This window comes from Bos mutus, chromosome 5 (assembly GCF_027580195.1).
Source record: "Bos mutus isolate GX-2022 chromosome 5, NWIPB_WYAK_1.1, whole genome shotgun sequence".
Classification (NCBI taxonomy): Eukaryota; Metazoa; Chordata; class Mammalia; order Artiodactyla; family Bovidae; genus Bos; species Bos mutus.
In genome coordinates, this window is record NC_091621.1 from 112131541 (window position 1) to 112153033 (window position 21493).

Genomic DNA, 21493 nt, shown 5'->3' on the forward strand with positions numbered 1-21493 from the left:
ACAGAGCAGACAATCGAAAAACAACTGGAGGAGGAACTGAAGGAACAGATGCTAACCCCGGGGGAGGGGGAACACCCGCAACTCTTCCAAGACCTCTTAAACTTGAAGCATCTCCAAGTCAAGACTGTCTGACGGCGATGGCCTTGTAGCACGACGCGTCAACCGATCACCGAGACACCCACGCTGTTAAAGTTCTCAAAAGATGGACCGTGGGACCCATACAGGATACCAAGCTTGCCTCTGGCACAAATTTTCTGGCTTTGTCTGCTGAATGTTATGATAATGTATTCTGTTCTTAGTAGCTATTCCAGCCCTCGCTGAATTCAGAGTAGTAATATGATTTCTAGAGGGACTCGGGCCAAGAATCACAAATGCAACAGCAACTCAATCTGGATTCTCAAAGCAACATGCACGGGAGGGAGCAAGGGAGAAGGGAACGGCAGGGAGAAGATGCCCCACAACCCACAAAAACACGTCACGACAGGCTGGCTGTGAGGGAGACCGTGTGGGCTCCCACGCTGCCTTCCATATCAGAGAGCAGAGCTGATGGGGGGAGACAGATCAGGACCCTGTGGGCGGGATGGAGAGGCAGGGGGGCAGCGGAGGACGGGCTGGCGGCCCTGGAAGCGGCCCAGAACCTCCACCGCCCAGCACGGGTCAGGGAGTCAGGGTGGGGACGGCTTCTCTTCACAGCCCAGTCAAGGCCAAGGGAGAGCTAACAGAGACCCACAAAACAGGATGGTCTTAAATGAGAGGAAAAGCCTTCCTTCAAGGCAAATGGCCCTGTGTTCGCAGACACAGGATGGGGAGAGAGAAGAGGGCGGAGAGGTGGGTATAAAGGCGGGAGGGATGGTTACAAGAGACGTGACTGGACGAATACTGCTGTGCCTGGCAGTGACTCAGATTCATTCGTGTTTGTAGCTGGGTTGGTGGTGGGCGGGAAAATCACAGAGATGCTCGGTTTGGTTTTAGCAGACAGGAATCTGAACTTGAGGTTTCTAACAGTGAGGTCCCAGGATGCAGAGGCCATGAGGTTTGAGCTGTCAATGGACATGATGACTGGAGCCTTGTAGAGGTGACGGTCCTTTATCGGAGTGGTCCTTTATCCCAGTCAGATCTAGGCTATAGTCCCTGGCCCCAATTTGCAGGATGTTTAAACTATATTGACCCAGGAGACATGAAACAATCCAAGTTTGGATTTTTGAACAACTAGAATAAACTGCTATGTGTTCTGCCATAATTATTTGCTGTTGTTGTTGTTGTTTAGTCACTAAGTCATGTCCGACTTTTTGTGACCCCATGGACTGCAGCCTGCCAGGCTCCTCTGTCCATGGGATTTTCCAGACAAGAATACTGGAGTGGGTTGCCACTTCCTTCTCCAGTGGATCTTCTTGGCCCAGGGACTGAACCCGAGTCTCCTGCCTTGGCAGGCAGGTTCTTTACCATCTCAGCCACCATTGAAGACTTCAATTATCTGCTGAATAAAACATGAAACTTACGTGGTCAGAGGGACCTGACAGCATGGTGCACATTTCATGTCCAGGCAGTAAATACTTCGTTTACTTTTCCACAGGAATGTGGTCAGCTTTGTGGCATCCCTCTGGCATTTGGTAACAGGGAATATGGAAGTTGACCTTGAAGAAGGTGCCGACAATCACTCCCCATGGATTACAGTAAACCGTGAAGCCCTCTCTTCCATCTCAAGCCCAAGCTTGCAGCTTGAACCTTCCGGGTTTCTTCCCAAGGTCTCCCTGACCCCAGCTGCTGGCCACCCTGCCCTGGACTCTGCAAGCTGCCTGGCCGTGCTGGTGGCCGGGACGCTGCTGCTGGGCCTTCTCCTCGCCCTTCCCTGCATTGCAATGAACCCTCTGCCCGGCAATGCTGGGTCTGTCTTCCTAAGAAGGAGAGGCTGCTGCTGCTTAGGCCAGAAGCGAACCGGGTGTCACGGCTCCTCCAGGATGAATCTGGAAAGAGTCCACTCACTCCACCACTGGGATCCATCACCGTCGGGGAACCGACGGTGATGGATCCCCGGTGACAACATGCAATTGCATGGTGATCTTCTTGAGGTGCAGCTGGGGACATAAAGGACCATCCTCCTTTCCGTCCCTCATGTCGGGCAACAAGGAGGGAGCAAAGCCCAGCCCTGAAGCCCCTCGAAGCGTGAATAACACAAATGCCACCCCAGGACTGTCAAGAGCGTGTTAAGTCCTGCACACAGGAGGCACTCCCTACACGGCCTCTGGATGAACACGGGCCATGCACCCTGGGGAAGGAGCTAGGCTTTCTGACGGTTAAAAACTGAGCAAAGATAACAGCAAAGCAAGGGTGTCTTTGCTGCCCAGCACTGAAAGCCCTGTGGCCACGTCCCGGCCCCGAGGAGAGTACGCACGTCAGGTCTGCGGTGGCCCTGCATCTGTACAAAGCACGCAGTCCAGTTTTCTACACTAACCCCCTCCCTGACAAAATCCAACGGTGGACCCGCCAGACCTAAAAGCAGGCCGGCTCCGAAACTGAGCCTCATACGCCTGCAAGGGGGCTAACCGGACTCGCGGTTTAGTTCTCCAACCTTCAGGGAAGGTGAGTGAGGCCCGAGGAGGCCGAGTGGCCAGTGTTGTGTAGACTGGTGGAGCCTGAGTCCCAGGAAATCCAGGGTTTGTCCCCCATGCCCCAGCAGCCAGCAACCAGGGGGTCAAACTCGGCTGTCTTTATACACAAGTGCTCCGGAGAGAAACAGAGGGCCTGTCCCCACCTCAGAGGTCAGTTTCACAGGACATCTGGTCTTGCCCGCTAACCACCAGATCTCAGGGTCCCCATGTCACTCACGGCCGCTTACCGTCTTCTGAAGGCTACGGTCAGTTGTGGTTTTGTGAGTCCAACAACCTGGAGTCCAGTGATCCACGTGAACTGGGCTCAATGGATGTACAGGACCGAACACAGCTGCTGACACCTGTTCCCCCAAAGTAAGCTCCCTGGGGACAACCGGGGCTGGACCCAGGCACGGACAGTGATGGGCCAGTCCGGGTTTAGATGGTCATCTGCCATAAACCACCACCAACTCCTGCTTTCTGATAATTCTCTGCTGGACTTGCAGATGTCACTAATGTACTGATGTCTTCATCTCCAGCCTACTTAAGTCTGGACACTTGTAAAGTATTTCCTGCCTGAAGTATTCGCCACTGGCTAAGATAATCTGGGTTTCTCTACGTGATATTTGACCTCCCAGGTTAGACTCCTTCCTGAGAGAGTCCATCCTGACACAGGTGTTACACCTTCTCTGAACCAGCTGGGGAAGGGAGTGAAGACAGAAAGAGATGGAAGACATGCTGACAAAAGACGGAAGTGGGAACAGACACCTGCTCCAGATGCAACAGGACATTAACATCGGTCTGACTGGCTCCCAAGAGACTGAATTTTAAGAGTCAGGAGAAGGTGGAATCCTCTCATGTAAAAATGTCCCAGAACACCAAAGGACTGATGTATCGTCCCGTTCAAACAACAAGCCAGCTGAGACTACAGTTGTTAACACGGTCTTATATAACTGAAATTTGCTAAGAACATAGAACTTTTAAAAAGGTAGGTAATGAGAGGTGATAAATTAACTTGATGAGGAGAATACTTTCACAAAGTCAGCAATCACCACCCTGCCCACTTTAAACATCTTACAATTTGTCAACTGTCTCCCTGTGAATCTGCAAGAATGAGCCAGGTACCCCCGTGGGGGGGGTGGCATTCAGATGCAGTGTGGCCTTAGGCAGAGATGGACCTTAGCCTGTGCCAGGCCTCCCTGTCCCCACTTGCTGGGACAGAGCTGGGGGCTTGAGAATGTGTGGAGGCTTTTTTGTTTTTTAAATCTTAGGACATAGATTTTATTAAACACATTTTCTACAATATGTAAATTTTACTGCCTGTTTCTCCACGCTTCTTGTATACCTTCCAAGACAATACTATCCAACACTGATATCTATGGTTCTTGAGCACCAAAGAATTTGAGTATCATACAGCTCTAGAAATTAATTTTATACTTTGTTATGCAATCTTTTGGAGAAGGCAATGGCAACCCACTCCAGTACTCTTGCCTAGAGAATCCCATGGATGGAGGAGCCTGGTAGGCTGAAGTCCATGGGGTCGCTAAGAGTCAGACACAACTGAGCAATTTCATTTTCACTTTTCACTTTCATGCATTGGAGAAGGAGATGGCAACCCACTCCAGTGTTCTTGCCTGGAGAATCCCAGGGACGGGGGAGCCTGGTGGGCTGCCATCTCTGGGGTCGCACAGAATTGGACACGACTGAAGCGACTTAGTAGCAGCAGCAGCATGCAATCTTTTAGTGCTATAATAGTTATAACAATGGACTCGGTTCCAAAATGGATAATATATATATGCCATGACCCATTCTTTAAAGATGTTTCCTCATTCCGAAAGGAGTTTATGCAGCACCCCAAATACTACCGTGTGGAAGTTTAAACAGGATTTCCGCCCGGCAGACTCTCAATGGGTAACACCTCACACCACCTCCTACAAACCTGTTAACTAGCGTGAGCACAGACATTTATGCTGAGAGCCGGCCTTGACCACATGGAGGAGAACGTCTCTCTCTGCCACAGGGGCTGAAGGGCAGCAGCTGGGTTCTGGGAACCACGGACATGCCGGCCAGTCCATCGAGTTTGGTTTGGCTCTCAGAATTGAGCGTGTCAGAGGGGGAGGATCAGAAACAGATAACAAACCACCCAGACAACTAGTGAGACCTTTAACGCTGAGGCCATTGGGACGGCAGGAGCCTCTGCTGCGGCTGAGGTTTAAGTGCTAAACCAGCACACGGCTCACCCACGCCCACGAGTCCCTGCGGCCGAGCAGGACAGAGGGCAGTGGCCTTGGCGGCAGTGGCGTGTGGTCAGTACACACTCTCCATTCAGCACATGACCCCCGACTCCAGGGCCTTGTGACAGGGAGGGAGGAGGGCAAGGCTCCCTCCCTTGCTTGATTTTTGCCTTCTTAGTGCTGACTCGACACCTTCCCTGAGTGGTCTCCTGGCTCCCTGGTGAGACGACAGAATGACCTTTTACAAGCTCCCGGTGCAGCAATTCAGAGGGGCCATGGAAGGGGCTCCAGTACTGACTAAATTTCCAGGGTCACGTGGGCTGCTGAGGGACCATGGCCATTGTAGAGAGGACCATGCACAGTGGTGGGGGGCAGGCACAACGTGATAATTTAGCAGCTGTACTGATGCAGAGAAGATTGCAGGGGGCTGGACAGTCATTCATTAGGGGTTGTTAAAGGGAAGCATGTGTGATATGATTTGAAAGCTCTTGGGGAACGTTGGGTTTGAAAGGAAAACATTCCCACAGCCAATAGAACTCAAGATGGGAGACCCCAGACCTCCAGTCCAGTCTGGCTCAGTGGATGCTCAAGGCTTAGCACACGGGGAGCCTCGGCCCCCAGAAACGTGGGTGAAGCCACACTTTATGCCCTAATGTCTGTGAAGCAGCTTTAAGGAAAGGCCCAGCTACTAAGTTCTGTTCAGAGCACTCTGCAGCGACGTCACCAGCAGGCCCTACAGCCTCCAAGGGAGGAGGTCAAAATCAGTGGCCGTGAGCAAGGCTCTCTAGCACCCCCGGCTCGAAGAAGCAGGGCCCGGGATTCATGTGGAGGGCTGTTTCCAGAGTTCGTCTGGAAGCTGGTTGTTCGAAGGCCTGAAACAATTGCCTAAGAGGCAGTTAGGGCCCCAGGAGCCCCTGGGCTACTTTTGTTCACCCGGTGTCTGGCTGTCTGTGACCCCGTGGACTGCAGCACGCCAGGGCCCCCTGTCCATCACCAACTCCTGGAGTCTGCCCAAACTCACGTCCACTGAGTCAGCGATGCCGTTCAACCATCTCATCCTCTATCGCCCCCTTCTACTCCTGCCCTCAGTCTTTCTCAACATCAGGGCCATTCTAAACGCTCAGCACAGTGAGCAAGGGTTCTAGCTGCTCCATGTAATCATGAACTCTCGGTGAATTTCAGCCACTTTTGTGGGACTGCAGTGCTCTCTCCTTGTGACTTTTGTTTATATGTGGGCACTGTCTTCACATGCTTGGTTTGTGTATTTTCTCTTGCAAAGTGTTGGTTCACGTCTTCTGCCCATTTAAAAATTATGCTGTTTTGTCTTTTTGTTTCTGATTTCAAAAATATCTTCTTGATTCAAGTCCTTAGTTTGATATATATACTGTGAATATTTCCTCCCAGTATTCTGACGAACAGAAATGTCAAGTTTTGATGAAGTGTAACTTTTCATTTTCTCCTCTCATGTTTAGTGTTTTAGGTCTCTATGCCTGCTGAACTGGGGGTAATCTTAGCACTTTGCTAACATCTAGAACTTAGAAGCATTTCTTTAGTAAGGCTTAAAAACAACCATCCACTGCTAAATCCTTGGTTTGTGTGCTTAGTCGCTCAGTTGTGTGACTCTGTGACCTCATGTACTGCAGCCTGCCAGGTTTCTCTGTCCATGGGATTCTCCAGGCAAGAATACTGGAGTGCAGTTGCCATTTCCTTCTCCAGGGGATCTTCCTGACCCAGGGATAGAACCCAGGGCTCTTGCATTGACAGGCGGATTCTTTACCACTGAGCCACCTGGGAAGCCTTGGTTTACAAAGCTTCAATTTTAGAACCCAAACACTGACTTCACCTAGAATTTCAGGGCTACTAAGGTTTTAAAAACAAAAAGTGCCCTTTAAAAAATATTCACTCATTCAGCACGTAGGTCGCACGTGTCTATTGGCAGGATGAGATGATCTATATCAATCGGGCACAGTGCTGACAGGTATGCCAGGGCTGAGGAGGACCACAGAGTGTCTGGGGCTCAACCATGGTTTCTAAATCTCTCTGAAAGGAAATTCTATTAACACACTTCTCTGCAATTTGTCCCGTGGTCACAATTCTACATTCAGATTCTTCCCTATGTCTAACTGAAGTATTTATTTTATAATTGAATACACTCTCATCTTGGAGAAGGAAATGGCAACCCACTCCAGTATTCTTGCCTGGAGAAACCCATGGACAGAGGAGTCTGGAGGGCTACAGTCCATGAGGTCACAAAGAGCTGGAAGTGACTTAGCATGTATGCTTCTGTCCTCAGTAGAATAGGAAAAGAGAAACACGGCTTCCTCACCATTGAGACAAAAGCTTTCATCCAGTAACTGAGCTCCATGCTTTGTCTATTTTTCTGTGTAATCCACCTTTTAAAATGCTTATTTTTTAATACTCCAGTCTTCTTCAAGTGTTTTACCTAATTTTTTTCTTTTGGTAGAGTTTGGGCTAGGTCACATTTGAATACAGCCCTAAAATGAGGGGTAAGTTTACATCCCCTTTACGCTAAAATAACTGACAACCAGGGTTGGAAAAAAGCCAAGAACTAATCTGACTGCACGGAGAAGGCAATGGCACCCCACTCCAGTACTCTTGCCTAGAGAATCCCATGGACGGAGGAGCCTGGTAGGCTGCAGTCCATGGGGTCGCTAAGAGTCGGACACGACTGAGCGACTTTCCTTTCACTTTTCACTTTCATGCATTGGAGAAGGAGATGGCAACCCACTCCAGTGTTCTTGCCTGGAGAATCCCAGGGACGGGGGAGCCTGGTGGGCTGCAGTCCATGGGGTCGCTAAGAGTCGGACACGACTGAGCAACTTTCCTTTCACTTTTCACTTTCATGCATTGGAGAAGGAAATGGCAACCCACTCCAGTGTTCTTGCCTGGAGAATCCCAGGGACGGGGGAGCCTGGTGGGCTGCAGTCCATGGGGTCGCTAAGAGTCGGACACGACTGAAGCGACTTAGCAGCAGCAGCAATCTGACTGCAATCACCTCCCGGTGCTGGTCCCTTCCACATCCTCCTCCTCCAGGGAAGAAGTTACCCCACACGTGCTGTCCAGTCTTCCTGTGGACAGCCGAGTTCTTTCTGCTGAGGTCTGCCTTCTCACGATGTCTACTCACGGGCGTGGGGTAAACAGGCTGTCTATAGGGAGGTCATTTCCTCACCTGTAATTGACTGTATGGGGCTTCCCTGGCAGCTCAGTGGTAAAGAATCCGCCTGCCAAAGCAGGAGACCCAGGTTTGATCCCTGGGTCAGGAAGATCCCCTGGAGAAGGAAATGACAACCCACTCCAGTACTCTTGCCTGGGAAACCCCATAGATTGAGCAGCCTGGTGGGCTACAGTCCATGGGGTTGAAAACAATTAGACACAACTTAGCGACTGAAAAACAACAAACAACTCTGATATATCACTGTTCCTGCTTTGAGATGCCGTCTCTGCAAGATTTTGAAGTAAAGTTTCTAAAATGAACTAGCCACGTACTGTTTTCAGTGGGCTTCCAGTGGTATTTTAACCACATAGTTACTAATATCAAAAGCACCTGTCAGAAATTCAATCTAAATCTCTCCTGTAAAATTTTCCCTCTTTTAAGAAGAAAGTAAAATTTCCATGCTAACACCCTCAATTTGAGAGGTAGGCCTTGCCTTTTTCATCACACCGATCAGGTGGTGACTGACAGGCCCTCACATGTGCTTGGTTTTAGGGAACGTCCACACCCCGGAGTCAGTCCCACCGTGAGCCCACAGCCTACTTATCGCCACCTCTGCTGGCATCGCTGCCTGCGACCCTGAATCACAGAAGTGTCCTATTTGACACAGCCTCCCCTCTCGCATCACCGGTGAACAAACAGGATGCATTCAGCTGGGAGACAGAGCGCGGCTTCAACCCTCTGGAGCAGACGTATAGCCGACTGACACCACGACCACCGTCCACGAGGGGCTGGGACACCACGACCCCTCTGCAGCCAGGAGTGAAAGCAGCTGGAGATACACACTCGACACTACTCCAGTTCTTCTTCTATTTTATTTCTCAGTGTTGATTCAACTTTTCTTTCCTTCAGTTTCCATGACTGCTCTCTACCTCTGTCCTCATCCTGTTCTCCTTGGTTCTTTTATTCATGGTTTTTGTCTCTGGACTAGCCTTCTCATTTTGCTACTGAACTCAAAAATCATAGCATGGAAAAAAAGAGAACTGATGGATTTTACGGACAACACTAAACAGAAAACGTAGCGGGGTGGGGGGGCGGGCGGGGGAAGATCACCTAAATTCATTCATCTCATGGTTCTCTTATTTGAAAAACTCAGTAGGTCATGAACCACAGTTCCTGAGAGAGAGCTGACCTGCCAGAGGTCCTGCAGGTCAGACTTCCCGTCTGTGGCCACCATCACATGCCCCATAACTGTCTCCCTTCTTTTTTTGAGAGAGAAGAAAGAAAGAAAAGGGAAACTTATTTTCTTTCTTTTCTGGAGCAGAATTGCTTTATCATGTTGTGTTAGTCCCTGCTGTACAATGAAGTGAACCGGCCATATGTATACACGTGCGCTCCCTCTTGAGCTCCCCTCCCCTGCCACCCCACCCCTCTAGGTCATCGCGGAGCACCGAGCTGGGCTCCCTGTGTTATATGTCAGCTCCCCGCTGGCTCTCTAGTTTACGCGTGGGTGTGTGTGTGTCAGTGCTACTCTCCCAATTCGTCTCTGCCTTCTCAACCAGCCCTTTCTGATTCTTTAGCAAGTCACACTGAAGGAAGAACAAAATGGGACTTCAAATGGTGGCTCCTAATTTCTACTGAAGAACCAACCCCTGTTAAAAATCTTGATTCTGCACCCTGAATTCCCCAAAGCAGCGTCTACTGCATCAACTTATAGAGCAGCTGGCTGGGGCGAGGCTGTCATCCGAGCCCAGGTGGGGGTCTTACCTGTTCCTGGGTCATCTTCTGCAGCTCATTCTCCCACGCTGCCTGGTCGTCGTCCAGCTTATAGGCGGCTGGTGGAGTGAGTCCTCGGAGGATCAGGGGGTCTCGGTCGTGGCAGAGGGCGGTCAGGTGTCTGATGTACAACTTGAGCTTGCTTCTGTTTTGGTCAAGTTCTAGGAGGGACTGGATGATCTGAGGGGAAAACAATGAGGAAAGTCAAGGTCAGTCTGAAACAAGAAGGTCCAGTCTCTTTGTGCCTCCCAAGGCAAAGAGACAGAGTGAGACTAGAGCGCTTGTAACCACTAACCGCCCTCTTTGTCCACACGCCTGCGCATCTACGAAGCCACACCCACCCATCACCGTGCTGGGAGCCACGTGGGGGACACTGGCATGTACATCAGCGTGAGATGGGATTCCGTGTTCAGGTGGGGACTAAGCACAGGACTGGCTTGTTTTTGCAGAGATGACATTCCTGCTACAAAAAGACTGCAGTCCACTCACAACTGCTCATTCACCTATTTACGGGCAGCTACAAAAACCCTAGGTATTCTTTGAGTTCCCAAAGCTGGGTTGGAAGGGAAAAAGGATTACAGTGACCAGACTCCCCTGGTCCCCTTGTCTTTTCCTTCCAACCCAGCTTTGGGAACTCAAAGAATACCTAGTCCACCCTCTGTCCCTTCCCCTCTCCTCAAGAGTCCTGCTCATACATTGCACTCCATGCTCAGTGGTCACGACTATCCACTGGGAAGCAGCATTCCTGGCTTTCCTGTGAATGATCCCATTATCTACCTGGTAACGCTCTGTTCCCACCACCTCCATGCCACAGCATTGCATGGGTTTAGGGCAGCCAAGAGCGGAGAAGAGGCTTGTAGGATACTGTGTGATATCTCTTATGTGCAATTTAAACAATACAAATGAAGAGACATGCAAAACAGAAACAAACTCAGGTCTAGGGGCTTCCCTGGTGGCTCACTGATATAAAACCTGCCTGCTAATGCAGGAGATGTGGGTTCGATCCCAGGTCAGGATGATCCCCTGGAGGAGGAAATGGCAACCCACTCCGGTGTTCTTGCCTGCAGAACCCCATGAAGAGGGGAGCCTGGCAGGCTACAGTCCATGGGGTCGCAAAGAGTCAGATACGACTTAGCAACTACACAACTACACACACACACACACAAACGCTGCAAGTGAAACGTGCTCATCTGAAAGCCTGACGCACACGCGTGTCCCTCCACCTCCTGGAACAAAGGATGCCTCTGTCCCTGGAGGGAGAGTGATCCTCTTGGATACGGGAGGGGTGACGAGTGAACTCACAATGGAATCTGCCTTGTCCTGGCTGGAGTCCCTGCACTCGACTCACAGAGGCATTGACCCTCCTTTTAGACATGACGGACGAATCCTCACACAGCCCTGAAACCTGAGCCCCAGCTGGGCGGGACCAGCTCCACTCGGGGTCTTCTCTCCAGAGATGGGCCAACGCTGTCTTACATTCCCTTTACCCTGAGGAATGACCACCACCTCGGCTCCCTTGGAGAGCACATCGCACAACACACGACCTCACTGGATGGCTCTCGGGACAGCTTTGGCCAGGCCCTCGGTGCTGGGCAAGCCTGGGGGGGGGCTCGGAGGAGGGCTGGGCTGGCCCCCTGTCTCCGATTCTGAACCGCAGGCACAGCGTCTGCCTGATACCCACCCTTGTGGGGGCCGCCAACCCAGCAGATGCTGGCATGTCCCCGACGCTCCCTGGGCTCAGGGCAGAATCTGCACCTGCTGGTGTCACGGGGGCTGGCATTTTTCACCAGTAGGATGCCCTGATAAGGAGCTTGCTAATCTTCAAGTCAGGAGAAATGAGGCCTGCTACACTGAATTCTGCCACCCCCCTCTCTCTAAAGAACTCCCCTGCCGCTTTCCTTATTTCCTTTTAAAAGTTTCTAAAATACAGTTTTATGTATTTTTTTAAATTAACAAATCAATGCAGATTTTACTCTGAAAAGTATGGGGGGAAACAGGAAAGAAATAATAAACAGTCTATAGGTTTTCCATCAAGAATAGCACTTGCAACATTTCGCTGATTTTCTTCCAAGTCTTTTTATAAACTTACATAAATCAACTTTTAACTGTATCATACTTCACATTTTGCCTAAGACCCTGTTTATCCATTTAATGTTACATTGTGAGTCCTATTCACGACATTACGTATTTCTGGAAAACATGATTTTAATGGTTGCTTTATAAATATATCACATTTCCTGTTTCTAATGCTATTTCCATGAAATAATTAAGACAGGCAAGAACCTCGGCTTAGTGGCTAAAACAATCTCTAACTTACTAGAGAGATCAGAGTGCAGACCTACATGGTATATAATACAGAAGTTGGAGCCTAGCTAGGAAAACCAGAGAAAGTGAATCAATTTAGCAATATTTTGAAACAATATTTTGAAATCAATTTTTGAAACACACACACTCACACAACTGTCTGGGGACAAAGGTGATACACTCAGGGGCTGGGGGTCGGGGTGAAAGGCTCTGGGCTCTTAAGGGACCCTCCAGGTCCAAGGCCCTGTGTTGCCTGTGGTGTCAACACTGCCAACCATAGAAGGAAGAGCTGTTTCAATAAAGCACAAGGTCTGGAGAGTAGGGAAGTCGGACAGCTTTTCACAAACAACGGTACTCTCTCAGAAAAGACTCAGGTTTTCTTTCTGGCCACAGATGCGTATTCACACTGTAGAGAGCTCAGAAACTGAGTTTCAAAGCAGCATCTTTAAAGCCAAGTTCCAGGCCGTACTTCTTTAGATGCGTGCCCACCATGCACGTCAACAACCCCACCGTCTGGCCGCTGTTCCCTCCACACCCCTCATGCCGCCACGCACCGCAGCCATGTTTCCAGCTTGGCCTCCTCCGGCCTTTCATGGACACGCTGATTTAAACAAAAAATCACTCTGGGGATTTTCATTGGATTTGTGCAACTTACTCCCATTTCGTGTGTGTGTGTGTCTACATATAGTTGCCATCACATTTGGGCTACAAGAAAGAGCTGATATACCCTAGGTAATTACTGTTTGAGTTGGAAAACTGACATAAAAAAGCATGAAGACAATCTGATAAATGGTGGTAAGGGGAAGGTCAAATTTCTTATAGTAAAATGGAATCTGGAAACATGCTAGCTCACTGCTGTATGGCTGGGAATGAAAAAGTGGACTCTCAGGCCTCTGTTCTTAATCAGAGATGAATCTCACACTGACTTAAATATATTTCATGCTCAGGTGCTAACTGATAACAAAATACGTAGTGTTTTGCGCTCTGTAATTTTTCAAAGTCCAACTGAAAAGTTACAAAAATAACAGAATTTGAAATTTTTTTCCAGGATAAAAATTATTTCTGTGCAATGGCCAAGATGCCCTTTTCTTCTCATGTTAAAGGTAATTGCTTTTTAAAAACAAAACAAAAAACTAGAGAGCTTACTCCATGAAAGCATATGAAACTGCTCAGCCAGCAGTCTCCGAATGTGTCCATTAAGAGAAAAGTCACTGTAGCCTCTGTGAGACACATTTAGCCATGTCCATCACAGGAAAATGCCCTTATCTCTCCCCTCCCCCTCCAAGTCTAACTTGGGCCGACCACTCAGAAAAGAAACTGTATTTCCCGCAAGGAAGAACTGTGACCGCCTAACCTCAGGAGGGAAGAGGGACACTTGCCAAGTAGGAAGAGGACGCTCACAGGATCCAGAAGTTGTCTTTGGTCCACACCAACTTCAGAGGATTGGTAAGAAGTCCCACCAAAAGCAAGGTGATCAGGCCACATCACAGTTCCACAGCTGTGCAGAACTAGAGCTACTTTTTTTTTTTTTTGGCAAAAAGAAGTTTAAAAATGAACTTGTCGAGATAACCTCTGCTTCTAACAAACAGAATGCCAAAATGGCAACATTCCCGATCCTACATTTACCAAGTTGTTGAGGAAAATCATTTAAATTTAAAGAACAGATGAGAGCCTTTCAGTTGATGTCTTGAAAGCTTTGTTTCTTCTGGTAAGGATTTACTTGCTTATGAATCAGATCCTCAAAATGGATTCAGAGGCCAGTGTGTGATGACATAAAGTGACTTCGGGAAGGTGTTTATCTTAACCTCCCCTCCACTTGAGTAAGACTGGATGTCCAGAGGTGTTTTAGAAGACAGGCAAGTTGCTCCTGTATGCTATGACACAGACTGTAATGGAAAAGTCTACAGCATCCCATTTCTGCAGCCCATTCATCTAGGAGATGGGGACACATCAGGATGGGACATGTGATCAAGTCCATGGCTGCTCTCCTCTCCCCACTGTTTCTGCATCAGACCTTCGTAAGTACAGGGTGGCTGCTTGTGACACATTCTGGGAGCTTGTTTTGGGAGCAGAGGTTTTATACCTTGTACTGAACATTATGTGGGACTTAATGCATTTGCCCTTGTGGTACTAATGTTTTACTGTTCAAAAGATGCCACTATTTTTTAAGCTGCTGCTAAGTTGCTTCAGTCGTGTCTGACTCTGTGTGACCCCACAGACGGCAGCCCATCAGGCTCCACGGTCCCTGGGATTCTCCAGGCAAGAACACTGGAGTGGGTTGCCATCTCCTTCTCCAATGCATGAAAGTGAAAAGTGAAAGTGAAGTCGCTCAGTCGTGTCTGACTCTTAGCAACCCCATGGACTGCAGCCTACCAGGTTCCTCCGCCCATGGGATTTTCCAGGCAAGAGTACTGGAGTGGGTTGCCATTGCCGTCTTCGTTTTTTAAGCTAATTAACATTTATTGATCATTTACTGTGTTCCTGGCAAAGTAATTTTGTACTGATGATTTCTCTGTCACTAAAAGATCCTCTTGTTCTTCCTTCTGTCTGCTGACATCCTGGGAGGCATGTTCAGATGTTCCTGAATTACTGCATAAACACCAGAGGCAGTTCTGATTTCTCATTGGGTCACCATCACACTGCTGTCTCCCAAGGTAGGCTCATCAAGAAAGTCCCAGAACAACCAACGCATTGACTTCCCCAAAACATTATTCTCTTAATGATGCTCTTGTCCAGAGGCCCCAGCAGAAAGCTGAACTTTGAAAAGTAAAAAAGAAGGCAAGCAAAAGTGAACAGGTACATGAAAAGATGTTCAACATCACTACTTATTAGATAAATACAAATCAAAGCTACAATGAGGTACCACCTCACACCAGGCAGAAAGGCCATCATCAAAAAATCCACAAACAACAAATGCTGGAGAGGGTGTGGAGAGCAGGGAATGCTTCTACACTGTTGGTAGGAATGTAAATTGGTACAGCCACTGTGGAGAACAGTATGGAAGTCCCTTAAAAAACTAAAAACAGATATCATATGACCCTGCAACCCCACTCCTGGGCAAAAATCCAGAGAAAAACATGATTTGAAAGGATATGTGGACCCAATGTTCACTGCAGCACTATTTACAGTAGCCAAGACACGGAAGCAGCCTAAATGTCCATTGACAGAGGGATGGATAAAGAAGCTGTTGTACATATGCACAGTGGAATATTACTCAGCCATGAAAAAGAATGAAATGCCATCTGCAGCAACATGGGCTTTTCTAGTTAGAACCAGACATGGAACAATGGACTGGTTCCAAATTGGGAAAGGAGCACTTCAAGGCTGTATACTGTCACCCTGCTTATTTAACTTATATGCAGAGTACATCATGTGAAATGCCAGGCTGGATGAAGCACAAGCTGGAAACAGGTTTGCACAAGATTTCAGGGAGAAATATCAATAACCTCAGATACGCACATGACCCTACCCTTATGGCAGAAAATGAAGAGGAACTAAAAAGCCTCTTGAGGAAAGTGATGAAAGTGAGGAGAGTGAAAAAGCTGGCTTAAAATTCAGCATTCAAAAAACGAAGATCATGGCATCACTTCATGGCAAATAGGCAAACAGTGGAAACAGTGACTTTATTTTCTTGGGCTCTAAAATCACTGCAGATGGTGACTGTAACCATAAAATGAAAAGACGCTTGCTCCTTGGAAGAAAAGCTATGACAAACCTAGACAGTATATTAAAAAGCAGAGACATCATTTTGCTGACAAAGGTCCCTCTAGTTAAAGTTATGGCTTTTCCAGTAGTGATGTATGGATGTGAGAGTTGGACTATAAAGAAGGCGGAGCACTGAAGAATTGATGCTTCTGAATTGTGGTGTTGGAGAAGACTCTTGAGAGTCCGTTGGACAGCAAGGAGATCAAACCAGTCCTGAATATTCATCGGAAGGACTGATGCTGAAGCTGAAGCTCTAATACTTTGGCCACCTGATGCAAAGAACTGATTCATTGGAAAAGACTCTGATGCTGGGAGAGATTGAAGGTAGTAGGAGAAGGGGACGACAAAGGATGAGATGGTTGGATGGCATCACCAACTCGACGGACATGAGTATGAGCAAGGTCTGGGAACTGGTGATGGACAGGGAAGCCTGGCATGCTGCAGTCCATGGGCTCGCAGAGTCGGACATGACTGAATGAACTGAACGGGGGGGTTCAGTTCCTTGGTGGCTCAGATGGTAAAGATTATGCCTGCAATGAGGGAGACCTGGGTTTGATCTCTCGGTTGGGAAGATCCCCTGGAGGAGGGTATGGCAACCCACTCCAGTATTCTTGCCTGGAGAATCCCCATGGACAGAGCAGTCCGGTGGGCTATAGTCCATGGGGCTGCAAAGAGTCGGACATGACTGAGTGACTAAGCACAGCACAGCACCGGAAACACAGAGGGTCCTAGAGAGTGTCATACTCTCTATGACATCCCTTTTATGTGGAATCTAAAAATAACTGATACAAATGAATTTACATACAAAAAAAAAAAAACCAGAAAGAGACTCACAGACTTAGAGAACGAACTTATGATTACCAGGGTGAAGGGATAACTTTGGAGAGGTCACGTACACACTTGGATAATTAAAATGGATCGCCAATAAGGACCTAACTGGGAACTGTGCTCAGTGTTAAGTGGAGCCTGGATGGGAGGCGGGTCTGGGGGAGGATGGATATATGTCTGTATCTGGCTGAGTCCCTTCGGTGTTCGCCTGAAACTACCACAACATTGTTAATCAGCTATTCCCCACTACAAAATAAAAAGCCTTAAAAGTCTGGGGGAAAAAAAGGAGGCACAGGAATAAAATTTGGCAGCCTGGCCTCAAAGTCCTTTTTCATGTCAAGAACTGAGTGTATCTTCTTGGTTATGATGAGTGTCAGGACCAGGAAGATGAAGGATGGCACCAGGTCTCTTCACAAAGGTTTGGAGCAGGTGTTACCTTCTCACTTCAATGCAGCTACTTTGTGAAACAATGCGGTTCTTTCAAGAAACAGAGTGAATGGAAATGACATTTTTGCTACATTAATTAGATATACTGTATATCAACTCACACATATTATTAACACTAAAAAAATTATATATTTGACTTAACAAACATTTAGTGAGTGCCTTCATGCTGGGCCACACACAGCTTTTGCTGGCAGGAATATTAAGAATGACATGCATGAATGCTAAATCGCTTCAGTTGTGTCAGACTCTATGCGACCCCATGGACTGTAGCCCACCAGGCTCCCCTGTCCATGGGATTCTCCAGGCAAGAACACTGGAGTGGATTGCCATGCCCTCCTCCAGGGAGATGTGGCCCTATTTTGCATTAAAAAAAAATCATGAGATAATGGAGCTAATGTGTTGAGTGTACAAGAGAATTAAAATGTGTAAATTCAGGATTCATATCTGTTTTAACTTTCATTTTGAGGTTCCCTTCAGGCAAACCTTCTAACTGCTAAATAAACCTCTTTATCTTGATTCAAGGCTTGGTTTGACTTGTTCTTCACAGATAAGGTTATAAAATTCAACAACTTTTGTATTCTTAACGTTCTCTAAGATCCAACCTTTTATTTAGCCTTCCTATCTGGAGCACAGACAGGACGCTCAATGGATCCCCTGCATGTTTTTGGTGTGGTGGTCCTTACTCATCTTTAATCCTAACAAACTGAAGACAATTGTGCATTCCAGAACAGCCTTCTGTCTTATGCATCTGCAAGAGAGACGCTGGGCAAACACATGCCTCATGGGGCTGCACCCTCACGAAAACCAATAACGCCAAACTAAGAAGGGTTCATGCTTTACACCTGCATGCCCTTCATCAAAAACCAAACTTCACTGTTAACAATGAAAACCGGGAACATTTCAGCAGTGTTAGCCTGAGTTGGTGCCTAGCTAGAGGGCTACAGCGATTGAAAACAAAAAAAAATTTCTTTTGGGGGGAAGTCGATAAACTTCAAAAATTTCATGAAAAGTTAAAGGATAACCTAAAGTTAAATGCAGACAAGTTCAGAGCTCCAAGTCCTGACCCTCCACGTCACAACCATTTTTCATGTGTGTCTACTTCACTCCCCACACAAACTTTACAGAATGGGAAACAGTCTTGCATTCCTCTTCCAAAACAAAAAGTCATGACAAATACAAAAGCCAGAATGACATTGAAAGTGTTAGTCGCTCAGTTGTGTCTGACTCTTTGTGACCCCTGCCAGGCTCTTCCGTCTATGGGATTTCCCAGGCAAGAATACTGGAGTGGGTAGCCATTCCCTTCTCCAGGAGATCTTTCCAACCCAGGGATCTAACCCAGATCTCCTTCATAGAAGGCAGATTCTTTACCGTCTGAGCCACCAGGGAAGCCAGGATGACGTTACTTCTACTATAAATATTCACTGTGGGTTTTGAGCATGAGCTGCCCATTCTCCCTGCTCAGCTCTGCAATAAACGCTCCCCTTGCCCCACCAGAAACTGGTGTCAGTAGACTGGCTTTGCTGCATGTGGGTGAGCAGGCCCAAGTTAGGTTTGGTGACACAAGGTCACTGATATGAATAGATGTTAATCAGAAAACTTACTGTAAACAAAAATACCTGGTTCTAAGAGTAAAAACTCTCTCCAAAGGTTTCAGATTTAAAAGGTTTCATGGCTTGTAAAAGTGTGTGTTTAGGAAAACTGGAAAAGGTTACAGATTTTAAACATGAGAAAAAAAAAAACAAACCAGTGGGAATCGTTTACAAACTAAAATGCAATCATTTCCTCTCAGTTTTACAGCTCAGAAATCTGTTGCCAATTTTCCTTTAAGCGCACATCACCACTCCAGCAGAACCAAACAGAACCTCCCCTATTTCCTGATCCAGATATTCTGTACTCACAGTTGTATGGAGATGGGGAGCGGGGTTCAGAGTAAGATGAATCTTGGAATCTGAACCACAGGACTGCTAACTGCAGTGTGCCTATTTACTCCTCATTCAGTTAAAACCCAACGTGTCTTATTCAGATCCAGAAATTCCACTTGAACAGAGAGCAGTGTGAGGGAAGGAGGCTCTGGCTGAGCCCACCTCCCTGTGGCTGAGAGCAGGTTGGGGCGGGAGGTATTCTAAGTTCTTGCTTCAGTACTTAGAAACTTGTAAAATACATGAAAATGAGGTGACTCACCAACAAGAGGGCAGACAGTACATCCAGATGAAGATGGGGGAGATTAATGGGCAGCAAGTGGACAGAATGCTGCAGGAGGCAGAGAAGCCGGACAAGCCAACCCCTGGAGGGGACACCAGGGGACTCACAGCGGGCACCCTAAAGGGGTGCTCAGACGGGACACAGACTCAAGGAAGCACCCACTCTGTGAGACTCAGAGCTGCTAGGAGCAGGTATGTATTCCAAGATTCCTCTCCTGCTCTTTAAATAAAGATGGGAAAGAAGCATCTTCAATTTAGTTCTTGGCTTGAGGTTTGCCTCTTCACAATAAATTATTTATTGTATTCTAGTAAACAACGAGGGGTTAAATACTTGTGTGTGTGTGTGTGTGTGTGTGCACGCATCGATGTGTATATACTTTACATGACTTTCCCATAGCAAAGTTCCAGGGCTGTATACTAATGAATGTCAAATTATGGGGAAAATGTCTGGGCACTGGAGAGAAAATGAGGCAAAAGAGGAAGAAGCTCACACTTTTTGAGCGCGCGAGCCAGCTGAGGGTGGATACTGAATTTCACAGGAAAAACCAGGTAGGCAGCTGGCCACAGGCAAGAACAGTGGCCTCAGCTCCTTGTGAGTCTGTTCACACACCACGTGCCCACATCAACTCCCACACCCGCCGGTCCTCTGGGGCCTGAAGTCCAGCTGCTGCTGGACTGCTGCTGTGGTCAATCACTTCTTGGCTTATTAAATGTTTACAAGACAGAAGGATGGATCTGAGAAAACAGCAACATGCTTGTTGCTTGCTGGGCGGAACACAGTGACGACCTCATCAGGACACTTCGTTTTCTTCTCTAACCTTTGGGAATGGAGGGCGGGCATGAAAGGCTGACCTAGCTAGGATCTCAATGAGTCACCAGAGAGGAGCGTCTAGGTTATGGGTCGCCCAGCCACTCGGTCTGCCTCAGGGTCCACAGGAAGACAGAGAAGGAAAGAGGCAAGCGTGGTTATCTAGTGACTAGGAGATGTGACAGCTGATCTATCAAGGGCTCCCAAGTGGAGGCCAGGCTCTGGAGGAGACTCTTCTGTGACGGGCATTTATTTTGAGGCTGGGTTAAAAGGACAGGTGTGTGTGTGTCTGAGGATGGGTGTGTGTGTGTGTGTGTACGTACACGTGGAGGAGCTGACAGAAGAGATTTCGCCACCAGTTCCATGTGATGGCAGTACCAGTGTCGACGCCAGCGTCTCCAGCTGAAAGCGCCTGACCACCCCACCCCCGAGGGTCACTGTGCCCTCTGAAGCCTCATTAGACAGGAAGCTGGGCTGGGAGGGTACAGGAGAGAGGGAAGGTTCCTATAGCCTGGAAGGCAGGGAAGACGGAAATGTATCTGCATCCCTGTGTACACATCAGAGACGAGTATCCGTGCTGTCAGAAACGAGCTACATACAGGCACTGAATCTCCTGATGCTGAAGCTGGAGACAACCAGGACATGTCCTGTGGCAGGTCAGAAGCATCTGTGACTCGGTGTGTGCAAGGACGTACCTGTACACAACTTGTAAGGGCAATGGGGGGCCAGGGGGCAAGATGGGGAGAAAGACCTGGGCTCGTATGTCAGCAAGAGGACAGCTCAGGACCTGCTTGACTGAGAGGCAGTAAACACTCTAGGACATCAGCCATCAGCCCTTCAGGGACAGAGAACAGCGCAGCGGGGGTGGGGGCGCAGGAGCATCAGGGTGGGGCCTTCACCCCTCCAGGCTGAACCAGCGCCCCACCTCTACCCGCTGCTCTGCCTGTGTCCTCATCCCCGCCCCCCCCACATGAAGAATCCCCTCTCCATCCACACACACCAAAGTGTCATCCATCTGAGGACCCAAGCAGGATCTTGGCTGCTCTGAGCGGTCCTGCCTGGACTTAGGTCTGCCACAGTCAATCAGGAAATCATCCTGAAAAAGCAAATTCTTTCTGAAAATTTTATACACCATGAACAAATCCCACGGATTAACGATTTCCAGACATCACCCCCTTCACCTTGGGAGTCATCCAGGCTTTGGGTGGAAGAAAAAGATTTGGGAAAAACAAAAACTAGGAAGACTGTTTTCCGTTATGTTTTTCCCTACCCAGTTTTTCTATTTGAGAATAAAACCTCCCACATAGTCACTGAATTAATCTCTCCTTCCCCTATTCTCTGTTAAAATTCTTTAGCATAACAAAAACTCTGATAGACATCACCATTTCAATTGCTAGTTGCTGAGGTTTAAGCAAAGCTTTATTATCTGA

At 48.0% G+C, this 21493-nt stretch overlaps 1 protein-coding gene across 6 annotated transcripts in view; it reads right to left on the reverse strand.

The window, feature by feature from the left end:
- The window catches only part of ERC1 (ELKS/RAB6-interacting/CAST family member 1), a 270866-nt gene that overhangs the window by 13399 nt on the left and 235974 nt on the right, over positions 1-21493 (reverse strand). For all 6 annotated transcript variants that reach the window (XM_070371714.1, XM_070371712.1, XM_070371717.1 and 3 more), the window contains one exon: positions 9762-9950. In XM_070371714.1, coding sequence (XP_070227815.1) covers positions 9762-9950 — 189 coding nt within the window. The remainder of the gene's footprint in view (positions 1-9761; positions 9951-21493) is intronic.